The 21516-nt window shown below is 43.0% G+C and overlaps 1 protein-coding gene across 2 annotated transcripts in view; it reads right to left on the minus strand.

Annotated features, from left to right (window-relative positions):
* LOC106612991 (golgin subfamily A member 7B) overlaps positions 1–18093 on the minus strand; it is a 44958-nt gene extending 26865 nt beyond the window's left edge. For both annotated transcript variants that reach the window (XM_014214806.3, XM_014214788.3), the window contains exons 1-3: positions 17978–18093; positions 2295–2420; positions 1690–1842 (exon numbers count right to left, since the gene is read on the minus strand). In XM_014214806.3, the coding sequence (XP_014070281.1) occupies positions 1690–1842; positions 2295–2420; positions 17978–17989 (291 nt within the window). In that variant the 5' untranslated portion in view covers positions 17990–18093. The remainder of the gene's footprint in view (positions 1–1689; positions 1843–2294; positions 2421–17977) is intronic.
* Between the last annotated feature and the right edge of the window lie 3423 nt (positions 18094–21516).

The raw sequence follows: 21516 nt of genomic DNA on the forward strand, positions 1-21516 counted from the left end.
CGATGCCATCTATTTTGTGAAGTGCAACAGCCCCTACAACATGATGCTGCCACCCCCTTGCTTCACGGTTGGGATGGTGTTCCTCGGCTTGCAAACCTCCCCCTTTTTCCTGAAAACACAACAATGGTCATTATGGCCAAACAGTTCTATTTTTGTTTCATCAGACCAGAGGACATTGCTCCAAAAAGTATGATCTTTGTTCCCATGTGCAGTTGCAAACCGTCTGGCTTTTTTATGGTGGTTTTGGAGCAATGGCTTCTTCCTTGCTGAGTGGCCTTTCAGGTTATGTCGATATAGGACTTGCTTTACTGTGGATAGAGATATTTTTGCACCTGTTTCCTCCAGCATCTTCACAAGGTCCTTTGCTGTTGTTTTGGGATTGATTTGCACTTTTCGCACCAAAGTACGTTCATCTCTAGGAGAAAGAACGCGTCTCCTTCCTGAGCGGTATGACGGCTGCGTGGTCCGATGGTGTTTATATTTGCGTACTATTGTTTGTACAGATGAACGTGGTACCTTCAGACATTTGGAAATTGCTCCCAAGGATGAAACAAACTTGTGGAGGTCTACCATTTCTTATCTGAGGTCTTGGCAGATTTCTTTTCATTTTCCCATGATGTCAAGATAAGAGGCACTGAGTTTGAAGGTAGGCCTTGAAATACATCCACAGGTACACCTCAAATTATGTCAATTAGCCTATCAGAAGCTTCTAAAGCCATGACCTACTTTTCTGGAATTTTCCAAGCTGTTTAAAGGCACAGTCAACTTAGTGTATGTAAACATCTGACCCACTGGAATTGTGATACAGTGAATTATAAGTGAAACAATCTGTCTGTAAACAATTTGTGTCTACACAAACTACTTGTGTCATGCACAAAGTAGATGTCCTAACCGACTTGCCAAAGCTATAGTTTGCTAACCAGAAATTTGTTAGAGTGGTTGAAAAACAAGTTTTAATGACTCCAATGTAAGTGTATGTAAACGTCCGACACTGTATATACAGGGGGTACCGGTACAGAGTCAATGTGCAGGGGCATTGGTTTGTCAAGGTAATATGTACATGTAGGTAGAGTTAAAGTGACTATGCATAGATTATAAACATAGATTATAGATTATAAACAGATTATAAGCCGCAGTGTAAAAGAGAGGTCTGGGTAGCCCTTTGATTAGCTGTTCAGGGGTCTTATGGCTTGGGGGTAGAAGCTGTTGAGAAGCCTTTTGGACATAGACTTGGCACTCCGGTACCGCTTGCCGTGCGGTAGCAAAGAGAACAGTCTATGACTAGGGTGGCTGGAGTCTTTGACAATTTTTCGGGCCTTCCTCTGACACCGCCTGGTATAGAGGTCCTGGATGGCAGGAAGCTTGGCCCCAGTGATGTACTGGGCCGTACGAACTACCCTCAGTAGTGCCTTGCGGTCGGAGGCAGAGCAGTTGCCATACCAGGCAGTGATGCAACCAGTCAGGATGCTCTCGATGGTGCAGCTGTAGAACCTTTTGAGGATCTGAGGACCCATGCCAAATCTTTTCAGTCTCCTGAGGGGGAATAGGCTCTTCACGACTGTCTTAGTGTGTTTGGACCATTCTTGCGTATGTCTATGTCTGGTGTGTATGTGTGTGTGTGTGTGTGTGTGTGTGTGTGTGTGTGTGTGTGTGTGTGTGTGTGTGTGTGTGTGTGTGTGTGTGTGGTACCTTTTCATAGCGTGTCTCCATACATAGGAAGATGAAGTAGGCTGTAGCGCACGCCAGACATCCCTCCATGTAGGACTGGCCTCCGACCTTCTCTGCCTCCGCATAGTAGGTGTTCAACGTCTTTACTGTGTCCTCGAACAGCGTCCGCTCGATCTACACACATACACACATGCACGTAGGCGCCACACACACAGTTAGCAAATCAGCACTATTAGAGTGAATGCTCCATCTGTCAGAAGACTGCAACACAAACATACACACACACGCACATACACGCCCACGCCATATGTATACCAGCGTGAGGCTTTTATGTGACACTGTGTGAGCCATGATACACAAGCTGTTCTTCCACCACCACAGAAGGACACAAACACACACACACACACGCAAGCACACACAAACACACAAATACACACACCACCAGGCACATTCTGTTCTCCCAAAATACCCTTTATTCTATCGATTTAGAAATACATGCGTCACTTGTGGCATTCAAGGATGGACAAAAGAACCTTGAAAGGCTCCAATTCTAGGAATGTGAAAACAAAGTGAAGTCATATGTCTATGTCTCCTTCGTGTACCTGCCTGTGTGTGTGTGTGCTCACCCTGCTGCCCAGCTCGGAGGGGAACTTGGTCTGGAAGCGGCAGACGGTTCCTTCGCTGTAGTCTCTCTGGATGAACACCTTGGTGGCTAGAGACGGACTCTGCCTCAACTCCTGAAGGTTATGGAACTGTGGAGGAAGAGAGAGAGAGTAGAACGAGAGATATGGAAGAGAGGAGGGGTGTCAGAAAGAAAAGGGGTGAGGAAGAGCGAGGAGGGAGATACAGAGAGGGGAGAAAGAAAGACAGGAGATACAGAGGGAGTGGAGAAAGAGAGAGATGGGAGAGACAGGAGGAATGGGAGGAACAGAGATTGTCAAGGATCAAGGAGCCAAAACACACTGACACAAATTGAAATTGAGAAAATACTGCAATGTTAGGTCGGTCTTATATTGCCCTTCAGCCACTGAATGAAAATAGGTGGGTAAAAGAATGTCTCTGAAGCACAAAGAACTGAAGCCAAACAGTAGAGTCAAGCATACTTACAGTATTGGAAGAAGGATTGGTATATCATATTTCTGCGGCAGTTTCACTGAGCTGTGTGGTATTTTATATTAAATTCTGGGTATTTTGGTTCCTGGATGCTGATTGGCTTATATAGCATGTCAGCCCTATGTATAATCAGACAATATACCACGGGGATGACGCAAAAATTATTGTTTACTGTTCTATTTATGTACAGTTGAAGTCTATATACACCTTAGCAAAATACATTTAAACTCAGTTTTTTGTAATTCCTAACATTTAATCCTTGTAAAAATTCCCTGTCTTAGGTCAGTTAAGTTCACCACTTTATTTTAAGAATGTGAAATGTCAGAATAATAGTAGAGAGAATGATTTATTTCAGCTTTTATAACTTTCATCACATTCCCAGGTGGTCAGAAGTTTACATACACTCAATTAGTATTTGGTAGCATTGCATTTAAATTGTTTAACTTGGGTAAAACGTTTTGGGTAGCCTTCCACAAGCTTCCCACAATAAGTTGGGTGAATTTTGGCCCATTCCTCCTGACAGAGCTGGTGTAACTGAGTCAGGTTTGTAGGCCTCCTTGCTCACACACGCTTTTACAGATATGCCCACAAATTGTCTATAGGATTGAGGTCAGGGCTTTGTGATGGCCACTCCAATACCTTGACTTTGTTGTCCTTAAGCCATTTTTCCACAACTTTGGAAGTATGCTTGGGGTCATTGTCCATTTGAAGGACCCATTTGCGACCAAGCTTTAACTTCCTGACTGATGTCTTGAGATGTTGCTTCACTATCTCCACATCATTTTCCTACCTCATGATGCCATCTATTTTGTGAAGTGCACCAGCCCCTCCTGCAGCAAAGCACCCCTACAACATGATGCTGCCACCCCCGTGCTTCACGGTTGGGATGGTGTTCCTCGGCTTGCAAGCCTCCCTCTTTTTCCTCCAAACATAACAATGGTCATTATGGCCAAACAGTTCTATTTTTGTTTCATCAGACCAGAGGACATTTCTCCAAAAAGTACGATCTTTGTCCCCATGAGCAGTTGCAAACCGTAGTCTGGATTTTTTATGGCGGTTTTAGAGCAGTGGCTTCTTCCTTGCTGAGCAGCCTTTCAGGTTATGTCGATATAGGACTTGTTTTACTGTGGATAAATATACTTTTGTACCTGTTTCCTCCAGCATCTTCACAAGGTCCTTTGCTGTTGTTTTGGGATTGATTTGCACTTTTCGCACCAAAGTACGTTCATCTATAGGAGAGAGAATACATCTCCTTCCTGAGTGGTATGACAGCTGCGTAGTCCCATAGTGTTTATACTTGCGTACTACTGTTTGTACAGATGAACGTGGTACCTTCAGGCGTTTGGAATTTGCTCCCAAGAAATGAACCAGACTTGTGGAGGTCTACAATTTTTTTTCTGAGGTCTTGGCTGATTTCTTTTGATTTTCCCATGATATCAAGCAAAGAGGCACTGAGTTTGAAGGTAGGCCTTGAAACTCAAAATGATGTCAATTAGCCTATCAGAAGCTTCTAAAGCCATGACATCATTTTCTGGAATTTTCCAAGCTGTTAAAAGGCACAGTCAACTTAGCGTATGTAAACTTCTGACTCACTGGAATTGTGATACAAGTGAAATAAAGTGTCTGTAAACAATTGTTGGAAAAATGACTTGTGTCATGCACAAAGTAGATGTCCTAACCGACTTGCCAAAATTATAGTTTGTTAACAACAAATTTGTGGAGTGGATGAAAAATAAGTTTTAATGACTCCAACCTAAGTGTATGTAAACTTCCAACTTCAACTCTAGGTAACCAGTTTATAATAGCAATAAGGCACCTCAGGGGTTTGTGGTACATGCCAATATACCACGGCTAAGGACTGTTTCCTGGCACTCTGCTTCGTGCAGTGCTTAAGAACAGCCCTTAGCCATGGTATATTTAAGCAATAAGGCCCGAGGGGGCGTGGTATACGGCCAATATACCACGGCTATGGGCTGTTTTCAAGCACGACGCAATGCGGAGTGCTCGGATACAGCCCTTAGCCGTGGTATATTGGCCATACACCACAAACCCGAGGTGCCTTATTGCTATCCTAAACTGGTTATTAATGTAACTATAGCAGTGGTATACGGTCTGATATACCACGGCTGTCAGCCAATCAGCATTCAGGGATCGAACCACCCAGTTTAGCCAATATACCACACCCCTTCGGGCCTTACTGCGTAAATAGACAACGCAGCTGGAAGTGAATGGCATCAGCACACACATGCACGCACACACACACACACAATACTGCATTAATCTGTCAACAACAGTGCATGCTCAGCTATCGCTGCCATTACATAACTTCTCAATCAACAGCACAATTATAGTAATAGACAAAATTAAGAGGAACCACTTCAGAACAGTGTGCCGGAGTCAACTATATTACACCAAAATATTCAATGTCTGCATCCCAAATGGCACCTCATTCTCTTTATAGGGCACTACTTTTGACCAGGTCCCATAGGGCTAGGGTTAAAATAGTGCTCTATATAGGGAATAGGGTGCCAATGGAGCGCAGTTATATACTTCAGGTTTGGAGAGGGTGAGTGAGCCAAAGTCAGCTTGTCCCGTGAATATTACAGGATTATTACCCTCTCTGTGAGGAGAGGAGTCAGAGACAAGGGGTCCACAAAGTTTATATTCATAGAAGAACACACGGACAGCAATTTAACATGAGTGTGTGTAATTTTTACCTAAATTCCAAAGTGTTTCCTTGACACATGTTGACGTTTAAATATTATATTGGACAAAGTATTACTGTGTGTATTTTTTGCCAAGAACTGATGATTATATTGATTATTGCCAATATTTTGGGAGTTGCTAAGGCTAATGAATCTAACAACAATGATGTAGCATACAAATACATGATCTTAGAATGAACATTTGACCTTCTACATTCACTATCTGTTCTACACTGAAAAATAAGGATACGGTTAGGGTACAGTATTGTTCCTGGGGTTACAAAAATATCAAACTACACATAATGTACCTTCAAAGGTACACATACAATCTCACGTGGTACTGTTTGGTACTTTTTAGGGTACATGTGCAGATAATCTAGTATAATGTTACATTTTTTTACCCAATATTCTGAATATAAAAGGTACAATCATCACACACTCTCAAAAACCACATCCATCCTCCTCATATTTCCCAGCATGGTCTATTGCAAGTAGATTTTTAGAATTGTTTGTTTCAATGTGTGTCTTTGCATGCATATTGATTGATTGATCTTATGCTACACAAAGATAAATAACATCCCCACTGGACACAAACTGGTAGAATCAACGTTGTTTCAAAGTCAGTAATGTAAACTGTTATTTTGAAGGATTATGTCATCCTGGTAACCAATTTTCAACATAGACAAACCTTGTATAAAATATACTGAAATTGTACCTTGAAAGAACGTCAGATCTTACATTCACTGTTGCTATCGAAGACATTCCAAAGGGTAAGTTTAACAGAAAAAATGATATATAACCATACTTTATAAGTCATATTTCATAAATGGTACTATTTAGGCCTATATTGCATTTGCGATGTCATCAACAGCTATTGTTTCAACTCAACCCAGGGTTCAACTAAAAATAGACTATATATATATATAGGCCTAGGGTTTCAAGCTTCGGTTGATTTAAAATGTAATCTTCAAGTTAATAATTTAGTGCCTTCCCTGTAGCTCAGTTGGTAGAGCATGGTGTTTGCAACGCCAGGGTTGTGGGTTCAATTCCCACGGGGGGCCAGCACAGAAAAAAATTTATGAAATTGTATGAAATGTATGCGTTCACTACTGTAAGTCGCTCTGGATAAGAGCGTCTGCTAAATGACTAAAATGTAAAATATGTTGGATTCACGTTTCCATCGCAACCAAAAATCTAAGTTAAATAATAGGACTAAATCAAATCAAACTTTAAAAGTGCATTTAAAGTTTGAATTTATTTGATTTAGTCCCATTCTTTAATTCAGATTTTTGGTTGCGATGGAGACGTGAATCCAACATATAAATTATTAACTTGAAGATTACATTTTAAATCATCCGAAACTTGAAACCCTAGGCCTATATATATATATATATATATAGTCTATTTTTAGTTTAACCCTGGGTTGAATGGAAACAATAGCTGTTGATGACATCGCAACTGCTATATTTTTAAGCTGGATATTGAATTATGTTTGATTGTCAACGCATCTAAATATCAACATTTGAAGGACATAAGCAGATTTTTGTTTTAAGGCAATCCCAAACCTTAACCCTTACCTTAACCATTCGTAATGAATGCCAGCCCTTAAGATTTTGAAGTTAACGCCTAAACCTAACCCTAAACACTTAGAAATTTGACATTTGAAACAACTTTGAAATTTGACGTTTGAGAAACATGGATGAACGTCTAATTCTGAAGTGTGACTGTGAGAGCTACAGTAGTTGGTCTTCTTACTGGAACCTCCCATTTCACCACTTTCATCTAAAACAGGCAGGTGAAAGCATCCAGACAATACAGTACAGTCCCCTTATTGCCTTGATCTCTCAGACGCTACCTCATTAGAGGGTAATATCCCCCCTGTAGTGTATGTATGTATGTATGTATGTATGTATGTATGTATGTATGTATGTATGTATGTATGTATGTATGTATGTATGTATTGGTACCACAGAGTGTTTCAAAACAGAGAGCAAACATATCGGTATGTTCCAATCACAGTCACTCATATCACAACACAGCAAACACACAAATGGACACACACACATAAAAACACACACACACACACACCCATCACAAATCTTGTTGACAATGACATAACATTATTGTGCTATAATCATTGCAACAGATCAAACTCAGTGATCAAGACATCATTAAGACCTTATTAATAGTGATGTAATTACCATGGTAATTACTTCGTCCTACACTGTTGCTAGGGGAAGCATGAAATAATCTGTCCTAACAGCAACGGAAACAGGCCTAAATACAGAGAGATGGAGAGATATAAATAGAGAGAGTGGGGGGGAAGAGAAATAATTAAGAGACGGAGCAGAGAGAGAGAGAGAGAAAGAGAGACAGAGAGATGACTATGTGCTTGCAGGCATACAGATATCAGTACCTTCTATTTTCCTAGAGACACAAAGCTCTGTACAGTCATATCAATATAGACCGATAGAACTGAACTTCAGCCAGCCTGCTAACAAACTTTCTCCTCATTGGCATAGGTTTACAAAGAGTAACTTTACATGCTGTTACAACACAAGACATTACAAACAGTTATTGCAGAATGTGTAAGTGATCTCTGTGTGAATTATACCAATGACCTTAGCGCTATGCTCCTACCAACTGAGCTAAACTAGAACCTCTAATGTAGCAGAGGTGGTTTGGTGAACTACGCTCGCATGACTAACATTGCCTTAGGCCTGAGGAGCCGTGTTAGCTCACAAAACGTTGTTAGGTGACTGGGGTTCAAAACCATGTTCGTCATATTCTTTGGAGGCCATGTAATCTAAACAGTAGGCTAAGTAGGTTTGGCCTACTTTTGAACTGACAACAGAAGCATACACACACACTTTCTGTGCTCAGCTAACCGCACAGGAGGAAAGCTGCATTTGTGCAACCGTAAGCATGCCACTAATCATGAACACACGCACACACATACAGTAGATGCCTCCAAGGCCACTACTCATGAATTTATAATCTCTGCATTATTTCTCATGAAATGCCAGAGGGGAAAAGGGGAGAGAGAAGAAGGGAGCCAGGCTCCGGCAGTCTTCAGTTAGTCCCATGAGATTAGTGTTTTTTTCTCTACCTCAGGTTATTCCTCCTTCCTTCTTTTTTTCTCTCCATCCTTCTGTTGCTTGTTTACCACAACAAGCGTTCTTCTTTCCTCATGTTGCCTTTTTGACTGATGAGGTAGCTACAGGAATTTGAATAGCATGCAATACAAAGATGTTATGAAGCTTGAAATTGAAACTATAAATGGTATTGTCAAGCTGCATATTAGATATATTTAATGTATTTGATCAGGGGTCCGGTTAACGCAGAATCCTGCGTTTTTCCACGCAGAAAAAATATAAAATGCATAAGAAATTTCTTGCTGCGTTTTGTAAATGCAGATCTAAAATGCGTCTTATCGTAATTTCTGCTTGGCATCAGACACATTTTGTGCTTCAATTGCACTTCTCCACTCCCATGAGAATTCACGAACGGGCATTCAATTAGCAGACAGCGCTCTGAATCATACGTAGCTACATTTCAATGGTGCTCTTCTCAGCGTAGCCTACTTTTCTTTGGTAAAATGCAAGATTAACTTCAAGCAAAACATTAGGAAATGTACACTACATGACCAAAAGCATGTGGACACATGCTTGTCAAACATCTCATTCCAAAATCATGGGCATTAATATGGAGTTGGTCCCCACTTTGCTCCTATAACAGGGCTCCCGAGTGGCACAGCGGTCTAAGGCACTGCATCTCAGTGCTAGAGGAGTCACTCCAGACCCTGGTTCGATCCCGGGCTGTATCACAACCGGCCATGACCGGAGTCCCATAGGGTGGCACACAATTGGCCCAGTGTCGTCCAGTTTAGGGGAGAGTTTTGCCGGGGTAGGCTGTCACTGTAAAATAACTGACTTGCATGTCAAATAAAGTTAAAATAAACAGCCTCCACTCTTCTGGGAAGGCTTTCCACTATATTTTAAAATATTGCTGTGGTCACTTTCAGCCACAAGAGCATTGGTGAGGTCGGGCACTGATGTTGAGCGATTAGACTTGGCTCGCAGTCGACGTTCCAATTCATCCCAAAGGTGTCCGATGGGGTTGAGGTCAGGGCTCTGTGTCAGGCCAGTCAAGTTCTTCTACACCAATCTCGACAAACCATTTCTGTATGTACCTCGCTTTGTTCACATGGGTAATGTCATGCTGAAACAGGAAAGGGTCTTCCTCAAACTGTTGCCACAAAGTTGGGAGGACAAAATCGTCTAGAATGACATTGTATGCTGTAGCGTTAAGATGTCCCTTCACTGGAACTAAGGGGCAAAGAAAAACAGCCCCAGACCATTATTCCTCCTCCACCAAATGTTACAGTTGACACTATGCGTTTGGGCAGGTAGCGTTCTCCTGGCATCTGACAAACCCAGATTCGTCCGTCGGACTGCCAGATGGTGCAGCGTGATTCATCACTCCAGAGAACACATTTCCACTGCTCCAGTGTCCAATGGTGGCGAGCTTTACACCACTCCAGCCGACGCTTGGCATTGCGCATGGTGTTCTTAGGAGTTTGTGCGGCTGCTCGGCCGGAACCATTTCATGAAGCTCCCGACTAACAGTTCTTGTGCTGACGCTGCTACGAGAGGCAGTTTGGAACTCGGTAGTGAGTGTTGCAACCGAGGACAGGCGATTTTTACGCGTAATGCGCTTCAGCACTCGGCAGTCCCGTTCTGTGAGCTTGAGTCGCCTACCACTTCACAGCTGAGCCGTTGTTGCTCCTAGATGTTTCCACTCCACACTAACAGCCCTTACAGTTGACCGGGGCAGCTCTAGCAGGGCAGACATTTTATGAACTGTCTTGTTGGAAAGGTGGCATCCTATGACAGTGCCATGTTGAAAGTCACTGAGCGCTTCAGTCAGGCCATTCTACTGCCAATGTTTGTCTATGGAGATTTCATGGCTGTGTGCTCGAGTTTATACACCCATCATCAATGGTTGTGGCTGAAATAGCCGAATCCACTAATTTAAAGGGGTGTCCACATTCTTTTGAGTATATAGTGTAGCTGGCTACATTCTTTCTATGATAAACGTTCGAAATATGATGGCCATACTTCTTTGTAAGCTTGTGTGGCTGCCAGCCTAATAGCGTTGCACTTCTGTTGTCATCTGATGAAAACTAAGCTATTTTCTGCCGAATGTGTTGCACTAATGTATTTTTTGTGACGGTAAACTATAGTTGCATACCCCTGATCCCTCTATTGAATTAAAAAAAAAAAACACTTGACTTTCAATAAAAAATGCCGGTGAAACGGTTTAAAATGCTGATTTCTGAATTCTAGTGTGACCCCTGTTGATAATAGGAATCCATGTACCGTTCCAATTGATTTACTTCAATGTATAAAGACATGCATTCACTCATAATGAACACAGAATAAGGTTCTGATCTTCTCATTGGCTGAGATTCTTCCTTAGCCAATTTCTAATAGAAGTTACTGTATGCACAACACTTGTCTTAAAAACCTCTGAGCGTTTCTGGACTGACATTCTGGTGTACAAAGCTGTGAATGTTGTAGGATCCCGTCACTTATAGTGCCAGAAAGCCCCATCTTTCTGCTCTCCGCTCCCACTCTCTCAGCGGAGCTGACTTGAAGTGTCAGGTTTCAGACCCACATTTGCATATCCAGACAAATAATCGATTTGGTCTTCCTCTGAGCGACTCAGCCCTGCCTGTGTGATGGCATAAAAACAGTGACAGTCCAGCCTGTGATATTCTCAGCCGGATCTAGAGCTCTCAACATGCAAACATACATAATTTCATTGAATTTAAACAAGACCATTTTCTCTTGGTCACAGACAGACAAAATCACCTTGTGCTTAAAGCTGAAGTTGTAACGAGTCTGCACACATTGAATGGTGTCTCTGCACCGCTCAGTGGATGCTTAGGAGAAAATTCTCTGTTGTAAGTTATATGAAATGGTGTCAATATTGTACTGTCACTGAGGATAATCCTATTTATTTTAGTTCTAAAAAATGTGAAATCTTATAGTAAGTCATTTACAATTTTATTGTTACTATATTTAGAAAGCATCATTTGTCACACCCTGATCTGTTTCACCTGTCTTGGTGATTGTCTCCACCCACCTGCAGGTGTCTCCTGTTTCCCAATTAGTCCCCAGTGTATTTATCCCTGTTTCCTGTCTCTCTGTGTTTCTCCTAGCTCCTATTTTTCCCAGTCTCTGTTTTTTCCTAGCCCTCCTGGTTTTGACCCTTGCCTGTCCTGACGCCGAATCCGCCTGCCTGACCACTCTGCCTGTTCTGACCTCGAGCCTGCCTATCCCCTGGTACTGTTTTGACTCTGACCTGGTTTATGAATTCTCGCCTGTCCCCGACCTGCCTTTTACCTACCCCTTTTGGTGTAATAAATATCGGAGCTCATCCATCTGCCTCCTGAGTCTGCATTTGAGTCTCGCCTTGTGCCCTTATATAATTATGTTTGGGTATGTCTATTTAGGCAGAAATCAACATTTTGCCCTACTGTATCATTCAAGAGGAACAGGCTGCTTGGAAACAACAACACAGATTACTTACAGAAAAAAACAAATGTGCAATACTTTTCTTTTCTTGTTAAAATGTTACAAATGAAAAAAAACAGGCTAGTTACACAACAGTAACTCTGCACATATTCACACATGCACGGTCATACACACACACACACAAATTACATTATTCCTTAGAGGGGACTGATTGGAGAGAACAATTACTAGATCATTACACATCGCTTCTGTTTTCTGTCTCACTGTATGGCTCGCTCTCTCCCCCCATGCTTCTCTCCTTTCATCCCTTTTCATTGGCCCCACCTCCATCTCTCCTCTTTCTTCCTCTCTGTAAGCTCTCTATCTACTTCAGTCTATGTCTGTCTGTCTGGGTCTCTCTTCCTCTCACTCGGTCTGTCTGTCTGTCTCTCTCTCTCGCCTGTGTAGTACTGTGGTCCTCTCTTCAGTTCATCAGTGTGACAGTGTGCCTCAGACATGGTGTGGACACTGTCAGCAGGGTATACAAGCCCCCCCACACACACTGTGTGTGAAATATTCCCTGACAGTCAGCATACAAGGACCTTGTACAGAAGGCACCCTTTCCTTCTCAACAACCAGCTTGGTATGACCGTTTTCCTCTGGATGTAGTACCCTGCAATTCTTGTCAAATTGCAAGATATAACAAACAAGATATTATTATTATGACCACAGAACAGCCATTGTAATTTTATCTCAGAGTTCTATTTAATCAAACTAGTCTTCAGTTGTGGTCTAATAGGAAACAACTCAGCATTTAGTCTTGACTCAACATTTAGGAAACATTGTTCTAGGCCACTGACTCAGGCCTATATGAGACTGTGTGTGTGTGTGTGTGTGTGTGTGTGTGTGTGTGTGTGTGTGTGTGTGTGTGTGTGTGTGTGTGTGTGTGTGTGTGTAAAATGTGCTGTTCATTTGAGACTCCAGTGGCTGATGGTAACAAACTGCAGCAGCCTGTTCACATTAAATATGTCATGGATAATTGATGGGCTTTGGACAGGGGTGTGTGTGTGTGTGTGTGTGTGTGTGTGTGTGTGTGTGTGTGGGTGTGTGTGTGTGTGTGTGTGTGTGTGTACTTGCGTGTGTGCATGCGCATGATTGATGGAACTTGGAGAAGACTGCTGGCAGACCACCAGAGAAAATCAGCACAGCTCTGCCATCGACTCCAAGGCCTGGAAACACAAAAGATCAATCTGACAGCTCAGCGCTTAGCTCCACTGCCTTACTTACAGCTACACATGGTCAGACACACATGCACCCACTCTCACACACAGACTACACAAACTGTGCTCCACTAACTAGTGGGTCTGAGAGAACACACACACCACACACACACACAGTCTGACAAGGGCAACAATTGTGCTCATTAAAGACAGCAAAGACCTTGACACATCATGCCCCCCCCCCCCCCCCCCCCCCCCCCCCCCCCCCCCCCCCCCCCCCCCCCCCCCCCCCCACACACACACACACACACACACACACACACACCACACACACACACCCACCCGCGGGCCAGACCAGACAGTGTGATTCCCTGAGGCGAAACACTGAGTCACTAGGCTGAGCTGAGGCCTCACAGACATACAGTACAGTAGACTGTGACAGCTCTGAGCCCCACCCATCTATAGAGGATAGAGGAGTCAGAACAACACCCAAGGACACTAAGCCTGTGTCCAAAATGGCAACCTATTCCTTAGTGCCATAGGGCTCTGTTCAAAAGTAGGGAATAAGTAGGGAATACCGTGCCATATGAGTCGCAGTCTAAGCTCTTCACTGGTCAAAACGCCAGAACCATCTTGGTCAAAAGGCCCAACAACATGTTTGTTTCCTGCGTTGCAGTAAAAACAATCATGTTGGTGTGAGTTTATCCACGCACTTCTATGTGCATGTGGATTTGTTGGTTAGAGCATGGCGGTAGGAACTCAAAAATGGAGGGTTAAAAACCTGCAAGAATTACACAAAAAATGCAAACACTTACTGTACTGTTTGGACAAAAGTGTTTACTAAGTGGCATGTTACTGCTTTAATGCATTTTCTAAACAATGATTTGTCTAACAGGATAATATAATAATAAAATATGCCACTCAGCTAACCCACGTACTGGTAAGTACAATACCAGTTAAAAGTTTGGACACCTACTAATTCAAAGGTTTTCCTTTATTTTTACTATTTTCTACATTGTAGAATAATAGTGAAGACATCAAATCAAAATATATTTTATATTAGAGATTGTTCAAAGTAGCCACCCTTTGCTTTGATGACAGCTTTGCACACTCTTGGCATTCTCTCAACCAGCTTCATGAGGTAGTCACCTGGAATGCATTTCAATTAACAGGTGTGACTTGTTAAAAGTTAATTTGTGGAATTTCTTTCCTTCTTAATGCGTTTGAGCCAATCAGTTGTGTTGTGACAAGGTAGGGGGGTATACAGAAGATAGCCCTATTTGGTAAAAGACCAAGTCCATATTATAGCAAGAACAGCTCAAATAAGCAAAGAGAAATGAAAGTCCCTCATGACTTTAAGACATGAAGGCCAGTCAATACAGAAAATGTCAAGAACTTTGAAAGTTTCTTCAAGTGCAGTCGCAAAAACCATCAAGCGCTATGATTAAACTGGCTCTCATGAGGACCGCCACAGGACAGGAAGACCCAGTGTTACCTTTGCTGCAGAGGATAAGTTACCAGCCTCAGAAATTGCAGCCCAAATAAATGCTTCACAGAGTTCAAGTAACAGACACACCTCAACATCAACTGTTCAGAGGAGACTGTGAATCAGGCCTTCATGGTTGAATTGCTGCAAAGAAACTACTACTAAAGGACACCAATAATAAGAAGAGACTTGCTTGGGCCAAGAAACACAAGCAATGGACATTAGACCAAATTTGAGATTTTTGGTTCCAACCGCTGTGTAGCTGTGAGACACAGAGTAGGTGAACGGATGATCTCCGCATGTGTGGTTCCCACCGTGAAGAATGGAGGAGGTGGTGTGATGGTGCTTTGCTGGTTACACTGTCTGTTTTATTTAGAATTCAAGGCACACTTAACGAGCATGGCTACCACAGCATTCTGCAGCGATACGCCATCCCATCTGGTTTGCGCTTAGTGGGACTATCATTTGTTTTTCAACAGGACAATTACCCAACACACCTCCAGGCTGTGTAAGGGCTATTTGACCAAGAGAGTGATGGTGTGCTGCATCAGATAACCTGGCCTTCACGATCACCCGACCTCAACCCAATTGAGATGGTTTGGGATGAGTTGGACCGCAGAGTGAAGAAAAAGCAGCCAACAAGTGCTCAGCATATGTGGGAACTCCTTCAAGACTGTTGGAAAAGGATTCCAGGTGAAGCTGTTTGAGAGAATGCCAAGAGTGTGCAATGCTGTCATCAAGTCTAAGGGTGGCTACTTTGAAGAATCTCAAATATAAAATATATGATTATTTGGTTATTACATTGGTTAACACTTTTTTGATTATTACATGATTCCATATGTTATTTCATAGTTTTGATGTCTTCACTGTTATTCTACAATGTAGAAAATAGTCAAAATAAAGAAAAACCCTTGAATGAGTAGGCGTGTCCAAACTTTCGACTGGTACTGTTTGTATCATGTACCCTTCTTGGAATTGAACCCACGACGTGACTAGTGCCGTGACCTTATCAACTGAGCCACAGAACCACACTGAGAAGGAACATGTGCTTTGTGTACAGAAATCACTGGACAGTACTTCACCTTGTAACATAAATGAATAGTTACAACCATGCCAGTCACCCTGTCCCACAGTGACATCAGCCCTGCTGGCCCTAGCATTGCTAAGCATTACAACCTGCTATAACAGACACACACAGTCTCTCTCTCCGTCACACACAGTCTCTCTCTCCGTCACACACAGTCTCTCTCTCCGTCACACACAGTCTCTCTCTCCGTCACACACACCACACACACACACACACACACACACACACACACACACACACACACACACACACACGTTGATGCTGTTAGAGGAAGCTGTTCGTGATCGAGCGTGCAAGCATGTGTGTGCATGTGTGTGTGTTGTTGTTAGTTAGATGAAACAGCATCACAGCACATTCAGGCTACGGAACATAGGCCGTTACAATCCTGTACAGATTACTTGGAAATGAACGTTGAAATCATATTTAGTTGCTATGTGTGACCAACCTGGTGTCGAACACAGATTAGCATCTCAGTGTAAGCCCACTGAGCAAAAGGCAAGGCATCACAAGTCTTCAGATCTTTGGCAAGGTTACTCATCAGGTGAGTATACTTAACTTAACCAACTCCCCTACAATTGGAAACCATGCAGTTCTCAAACCCTGTCCTGATGGATGCTATATGGAAACAGTGATTGTCATATATCCTTGTTGACATCTTGTTAGTACAGTGACCATGACTGCTACTGTACTTGTTGGAGGCACAGCAAGGTGACAGTCAGATGCAAACTTCTCTGCATCTCTAACAATCCACTGAATCTAATTTAGAATTCAGCCAGCTCTGCATTGCAATGTATTGAAATTCCCAAAGAATGTGTGATGAGAAATATGACCACACACACGTACACACACAGCTCTGCCGCTGTCCATGGTGCTGATCATGATACAGTGGAGTAACCACTAGGTGCGCGCCCCCAACCAAATTGGACTGACTCACATTCTAGAGTAAGATGCATATATTATTACCAAACAAAAATAAAATGCAAAATATAAAACGTGTTGGTCCCATGCTTCATGAGCGGAAAAAAAAATCCCAGAAATGTTCCATATGACAAAAAGCTTATTTCTCTCAAATGTTGTGCACAAATTTGTTTACATTCTTATTAGTGAGCATTTCTCTTTTGTCAAGACAATCCATCCACCTGACAAGTGTGGCATATCAAGAAGCTGATTTAACAGAATGATCATTACACAGGTGCATCTTGTGCCGGGGACAATAAAAGGCCACTTTAAAATGTTCAGTTTTGTCACACAACGCCACTGATGTCTCAAGTTTTGAGGGAGCGTGCAATTGGCATGCTGACTGCAGGACTGTCCACCAGAGCTGTTGCCAGAGAATTTAATGTTAATTTCTTTACCATAATGTTGTTTTAGAGAACTTGTCAGTACGTCCAACTGGCCTCACAACCACAGACCACGTGTAACCAAGCCAGCCCAGGACCTCCACATCCGGCTTCTTCACCTGCGGGATCGTCTGAGACCAGCTTCCCAGACAGCTAATGAAACTGATGAGTATTTATGTCTGAAATAAAGCCCTATTGTGGGGAAAATCAAATGCTGATTGGCTAGGCCTGGCTCCTCAGTGGGTGGGCCTATGCCATCCCAGGCCCACCATGGCTGTGCCCCTGCCCAGCCATGTGAAATCTATATATTAGGGCCTAATTAATTTATTTCAACTGACTGATTTCATTAGATGAAGTGTAACTCACTAAAATCGTTGAAATGGTTGTATTTATATTTTTGTTCAGTAACGTTATCTATGCTTCGTGGATACCGGAATTGCCAGTGACTCTTTTTGTGACATTCAGAACATACTGTAGGCTGTGCTACCGGTATGTGTGTGGATGAGAAAGCCACCATTATATTTGGTCGATCGGTAAAATATGATGTTTGATGCAGTTTGCTTACAGGACTGCCTCCTTGCTCTTGAACCCCGTTTTCGGTCGTGTTAAAACGGGCCTCCCGCCACGGAATGATACAATAAACCCGCTGTCCGTCGTTCATTCCAACAGCCCGTTTCTCATCGGTTGAATCAAAGGCACAGCGAGGATAGACTGCATATCGCTACAAATTCAACCTACCATGATCTTTTTCTCACAAGGAAAAAAAATGTATACATTTCCACTGAGTATTATTCTACACAACAACGAATAAGATGTTAAATTAGCCTAAAGTCTTACCTCAGTCGCCATGTTGCCATGAGACGGTGCAGGATTCTGTCCTGTGCTGAAATAGGTGCTGAAATCGTCTGCTCGTGGGACAGCGTAGCTCGAGCTTCGGGGGGATGCACTTGCCAGGCTCGAGCGTGTGTGTGGGGAGGGGGGGAGCAATGACTGTATGTATGTGAGCGAGAGAGAGACAGATGCTCTGGGGTGAGGGGGAGGTTGGTAATTACAGACTAGGCTAGTTTATAATTATATGGATGGAAAAGAAAGAAGACAAGTTCTTAGATAGTAAACTGGAGGACAGGAGTCTTCAAAGGTATGCTGCTGTGTAAACATACACTGAATAAAAATATAAATGCAACATACAACAATTTCAAAGATTTTACTGAGTGACAATTCATAAGGAAATCAGTCAGTTGAAATAATTTCGTTGGTCCCTAATCTATGAAGTTCACATGACTGTGAATACAGATATGCGTCTGTTGTCAAAAATACATTTAGAAAAAAGTAGGGCCGTCATTTGCCTCATGCAGCGTGACACATCTCCTTCCCATAGAGTTAATCAGACTGTTGATTGTGGCCTGTGGAATGTACTCCCACTCCTCTTCAATGGCTGTGTGAAGTTGCTGTCCTACACGTCGATCCAGAGCTTCCCAAACATGCTCAAAGGATGACATGTCTGGTGAGTATGCAGGCCATGGAAGAACTGGGACATTTTCAGCTTCCAGGAGTTGTGTACAGATCTATGTGACATGGGGCTGTGCATTATCATGCTGAAACATGAGGTGATGGCGGTGGATGAATGGCATGACAATGGGCCTCAGGATCTCATCACGGTACCTCTGTGCATTCAAATTGCCATCGATAAAATGCATTTGTGTTAGTTGTCCGTAGCTTTTGCCTGCTCATACCATAACCCCACTGCCACCATGGGCATTCTGTTCACAACCTTTAAAATCAGCAAACCGCTTGCCCACACAACGCTATGCATGCTGAAACTGCGATTCATCTGTGAAGAGCACACTTCTCCAGTGTGCCACTGGCCATCAAAGGTGAGCATTTGCCGAACTGCAGTCAGGTCAAGACCCTGGTGAGGATGATGAGCACGTAGTTGAGCTTCCCTGAGACGGTTTGACAGTCTGTTGAGAAATTATTTGGTTGTGCAAACCGACAGTTTCATCAGCTGTCCGGGTGGCTGGTCTCAGATGATCCCGCAGGTGAAGAAGCCAGATGTGGAGGTCCTGGGCTGGCGTGGTTACATGAGGTCTGTGGTTGTGAGGCCGGTTGGACGTACTGACAAATTCTCTAAAACGACGTTGGCGGCAGCTTATGGTAGGGAAATGAACATTACATTCTCTGGCAACAGCTCTGGTGGACATTCCTGCAGTCAGCATGCCAATTCCACACTCCCTCAAAACTTGAGAAATCTGTGGTTTTGTGTTGTGTGACAAAACTGCACATTTCAGAGTATCCTTTTATTGTCCCCAGCACAAGGTGCACCTTTGTAATGATCATGCTGTTAAATCAGCTTCATGATATGCCACACCTGCAAGGTGGATGGACTATCTTGGTAAAGGAGGAACGCTCACTAACAGCGATGTAAACACATATAAACTGTTAGGGCCTACATAAAGCTGTCCAAACAGCAGAACTTTCTTTTCAGCACCATGTAGTGAATCCTTAGCACTGCTACACCTGGCTATCAGTAGAGCCTTGTCTGGCAGTGAAACAGTTCATTCAGCTTCATTTACTGCCTTTAAAAAAAAACATGCCTGATATGACTTGCTTAAACAATGTGGTTTCTACTGATAATTGAGATGCACAAACTATGGCATAAGGGGACGACGAGAGGATGAGGCAATCCGTATTTTGGATTAAGACATTAATGAGCGAACTAGGACGGACGTAGTCAATATAAATATTTGTTCAGCACTTTTGAAATGTACAGCGACAGAATTCCGAACAAGGGCCATTCTTACAGTATTCTCCCTGTATACCGAGTCAGAACCGTAGGATAAATAAAGGGGGAAAATAAGCAGACAATGAAAGCTCTTACAATATTCAATGATATTTCTCTAAAACAGGCTATAGGCTACATGTGCACCACCAGGTCAGAACATTAGGCCAAGGCTACGAACAGCTTACTACACAACATACACGTAGTATTACTTTCTTTGCTACAGTATACATATCTCCCTGGCATATTACAATTTATGCAGCAGCATACAAGACATTTTTGGACTCACCTTGTTGCGCTGTGCTCCCTTGAACAGGAAGGTGGCGCGGCGGTCCTTCTTGTGGGCTCTAGAAAGAGGGCCGAAATCCGACTTGGAATTCCGAGTTGAATGACCATTCAAAATTCTTTTCCATATTTTCCCAGTCAGAGCTAGTTTTATCCGAGTCCCCAGTTGTCTTGAACTCACAGAAATCTGAGATTTCCCAGTTCTGAATTTCTAGTTGTTTTGAACGCGGCAGAAGTCATGCTGGATTGACAGCATGGCCAATGAATTCAAACTTTTCTGGCCCTTGGCATTTCCCCCTTTTTTGTGATATCCAATTGGTAGTTATGATCTTGTCTCATCGCTGCAACTCCCCTACGGACTCAGTGAAGGTCGGGAGCCAAGCCGCACCAATGTGTCAGAGGAAACACTGTCGAACCAAGGACCGAAGTCAGCTTCCAAGAAGTCGCTAGAACACGATGAGACAAGGCCAAACCCTCCCCTAAACCGGACGCTGATGGGCCAATTGTGCGCCGCCTGATGGGTCTCCTGGTCACAGCCGGCTGTGACACAGCCTGGGATCAAACCTTGTGCTGCAGTGGGGCCTTAGCACTCATTGCTGAATTTGAGATTTCCAACTTGGTTAATGTTTGTCCAATTTCCGATACGTTTTATCTGTCATTTATCTTCATATGACAAGGATTGAAAAGGTTTTGCCAGTAGTTTGCCGACTTGATGCACGAGGATGACCGCTTGTTTAGCTTGCTAGCTAAGATTTGGAACGTATGATGTTGACATGATCAGTCCAGTCAAAGCTATGGTAGATATTGCGTGATTTAACATAAGGTCATTGGCCACAGATAAAATTGAGCCTTCTTGAATAGGCACTTCTAATGTAAATCTATGGCAGCACCCAAGGGGGCTAGCTCTCCCTGTAGATTTTGCAGTGACGTAGTGTCCCCATGAGTGACAGAACACTGAGCCAATCACGGCGCAACTAGAGAAGGTTACCAACCCCTACGCTCTGTATATTCTGCTGGCTTCCCCTCCACCACAGAAAACACTGAACTAGGCTTAAACACCTGCATTTTGGAGCTGCCTTAAGAAAGGAAAAAGAGGCCATGTTTGTATGCAGCTTTATTAACAATTTTATTTTATTTTTTACATTGTTTGCACATTGACATGTGACATATCAATGCTAAACAGGCTCTGTCCTACCTCTCCTGAATGACGTGTCAACATTGAAAAGCAACCAGAGCAGAAACTGGCTACTCTTTATTTGACTGAAGTAGTTGTCAATGTAACTGCTGTTTGACTTAACAGAACAATTGTATT

Source organism: Salmo salar, chromosome 01, assembly GCF_965601325.2.
Source record: "Salmo salar chromosome 01, fSalSal1, whole genome shotgun sequence".
Lineage (NCBI taxonomy): Eukaryota > Metazoa > Chordata > Actinopteri > Salmoniformes > Salmonidae > Salmo > Salmo salar.